Raw genomic sequence first — 1,735 nt, 5'->3', positions numbered from 1 at the left:
TCTTCTGAAACTTTAAGATTGAGCAGAAACCATATGGCCCATCTGCTGCTCCTCCCCAAGGCAACTTTTCCCTTTTCTTCAGAGGGCATTTCTATATAGTGCCTCCAGGTACCAATAATATTTTGAATTTTCAAAAATTAATTAAGATCTTACTTCTGGCAAATGGCATTGAACATTAAAGAGAGCCTAGTAACAACACATTCCACCATCTGCTTTTTTCTGAATCTGAACGTTTTCATTCCTTACACATGAGCACTGCCCAGGCTCCAGGTGAACCTGGCACAAAGGAACAAATGCGGCTCTCTGCTCCTCCTGTTCGTCAGACAGCGGCTCTTCCTTCACAGTGCCAGCCACAACCCTGAGACACAAAGGTGAAGGTCGGAGTGAACGGATTTGGCCGTATTGGGCACTTGATCACCAGTGCTGCTTTTAACTCTGGCAAAGTGGACATTGTTGCCTTCAATGACCCCTCCATTGACCTCAATGACATGGTCTACCTGTTCCAGTATGATTCTACTCCTGGCAAGTTCAAAGGTACAGTCAAGGCTGAGGACGGGAAGCTGGTTATCAATGGAAAGTCCATCTCCATCTTCCAGGAGCGAGTTCCTACCAACATCAAATGGGGTGATGCTGGAGCTGAGTATGTTGTGGAGCCCACTGGTGTCTTCACTACCATGGAGAAGGCTGGGGCTCACTTGAAGGTCAGAGCCAAGAGGGTCATCATCTCTGTCCCTCCTGTGGATGCCCCCATGTTTGTGAGGGGTGTGAACCATGACAGGTATGACAACCCCCTCAAGATTGTCAGCAATGCCTCCTGCATCACCAACTGCTTGGCACCCCTGGCCAAGGTCTTCCATGACAACTTTGGCATCATGGAGGGACTCATGACCACACTCTATGCCATCACGGCCACCCAGAACACCATAGATGGCCCCTCTGGGAAGCTATGGTGTGATGGCCAACGGGCTGCCCAAATCATCCTCCCTGCTTAGACAGGCACTGCCAAGGCTGTGGGTAAATTCATCCCTGAGCTCTATGGGAAGCTCACTGGCATGGCCTTCCGTGTCCCCACCCCCATTGTGTGGGTTGTAGATCTTACCTGCCACCTGGAGAAAGCTGCCAAATACGATGACATCAAGAAGGTAGTGACACAAGCATCAAAGGGCCCCCTCAAGGGCATCCTGAGCTACACTGAGGACCAGGTTGTCTCCTGTGACTTTAACAGTGACATCCACTCCTCCACCTTTGATGCTGGTGCTGGCATCGCCCTCAATGACCACTTTGTCAAGCTCATTTCCTGGTATGACAATGAATTTGGCTACAGCAACAGGGTGGTGGACCTTATAGTCCACATGGCCTCCAAGGAGTAAGAGCCCCCTGGACCACCAGCCCCAGAAAGAGGAAGAGAGGCCCTCAGCTGCTGGAGAGTCCTTGCCCCAAATCAACCCCAACACACTGAGAATCTCCTGACCTCCACAGAAGGGGAGGGGCTTAGGGAGCCCTATCTTGATACCATTTATCCAGCCAAACAAACAAACAAACAAACAAAAACCCAAAAAGGAACAAATGTCTCATGTAGGCATGAATTCAATGTAAGCAGGCACAAAACAATTATATTTCCTAAGAAGATGATAATGAAAAAGTAAAAGAGTGTAGACATATAGCTAAAGGGATTTTTCAGTAAATTAAACATATATTCACATCATGTTGACTCACATCAGCACTACACAGGCTC

General features: G+C 48.5%; 1 protein-coding gene across 1 annotated transcript; it reads left to right on the top strand.

The window, feature by feature from the left end:
- Positions 1-473: 473 nt before the first annotated feature.
- Positions 474-1,410, top strand: LOC102256451 (glyceraldehyde-3-phosphate dehydrogenase-like). The gene is given in 1 exon segment (XM_014535231.1): positions 474-1,410. A coding segment is annotated over 1 exon segment (882 nt). The 5' UTR covers positions 474-488; the 3' UTR covers positions 1,371-1,410.
- The last annotated feature ends 325 nt before the right edge of the window (positions 1,411-1,735 follow it).

Source organism: Myotis brandtii, unplaced genomic scaffold (assembly GCF_000412655.1).
Source record: "Myotis brandtii unplaced genomic scaffold, ASM41265v1 scaffold14, whole genome shotgun sequence".
NCBI lineage: Eukaryota > Metazoa > Chordata > Mammalia > Chiroptera > Vespertilionidae > Myotis > Myotis brandtii.
This window is presented reverse-complemented; position numbering and strand designations above follow the sequence as displayed.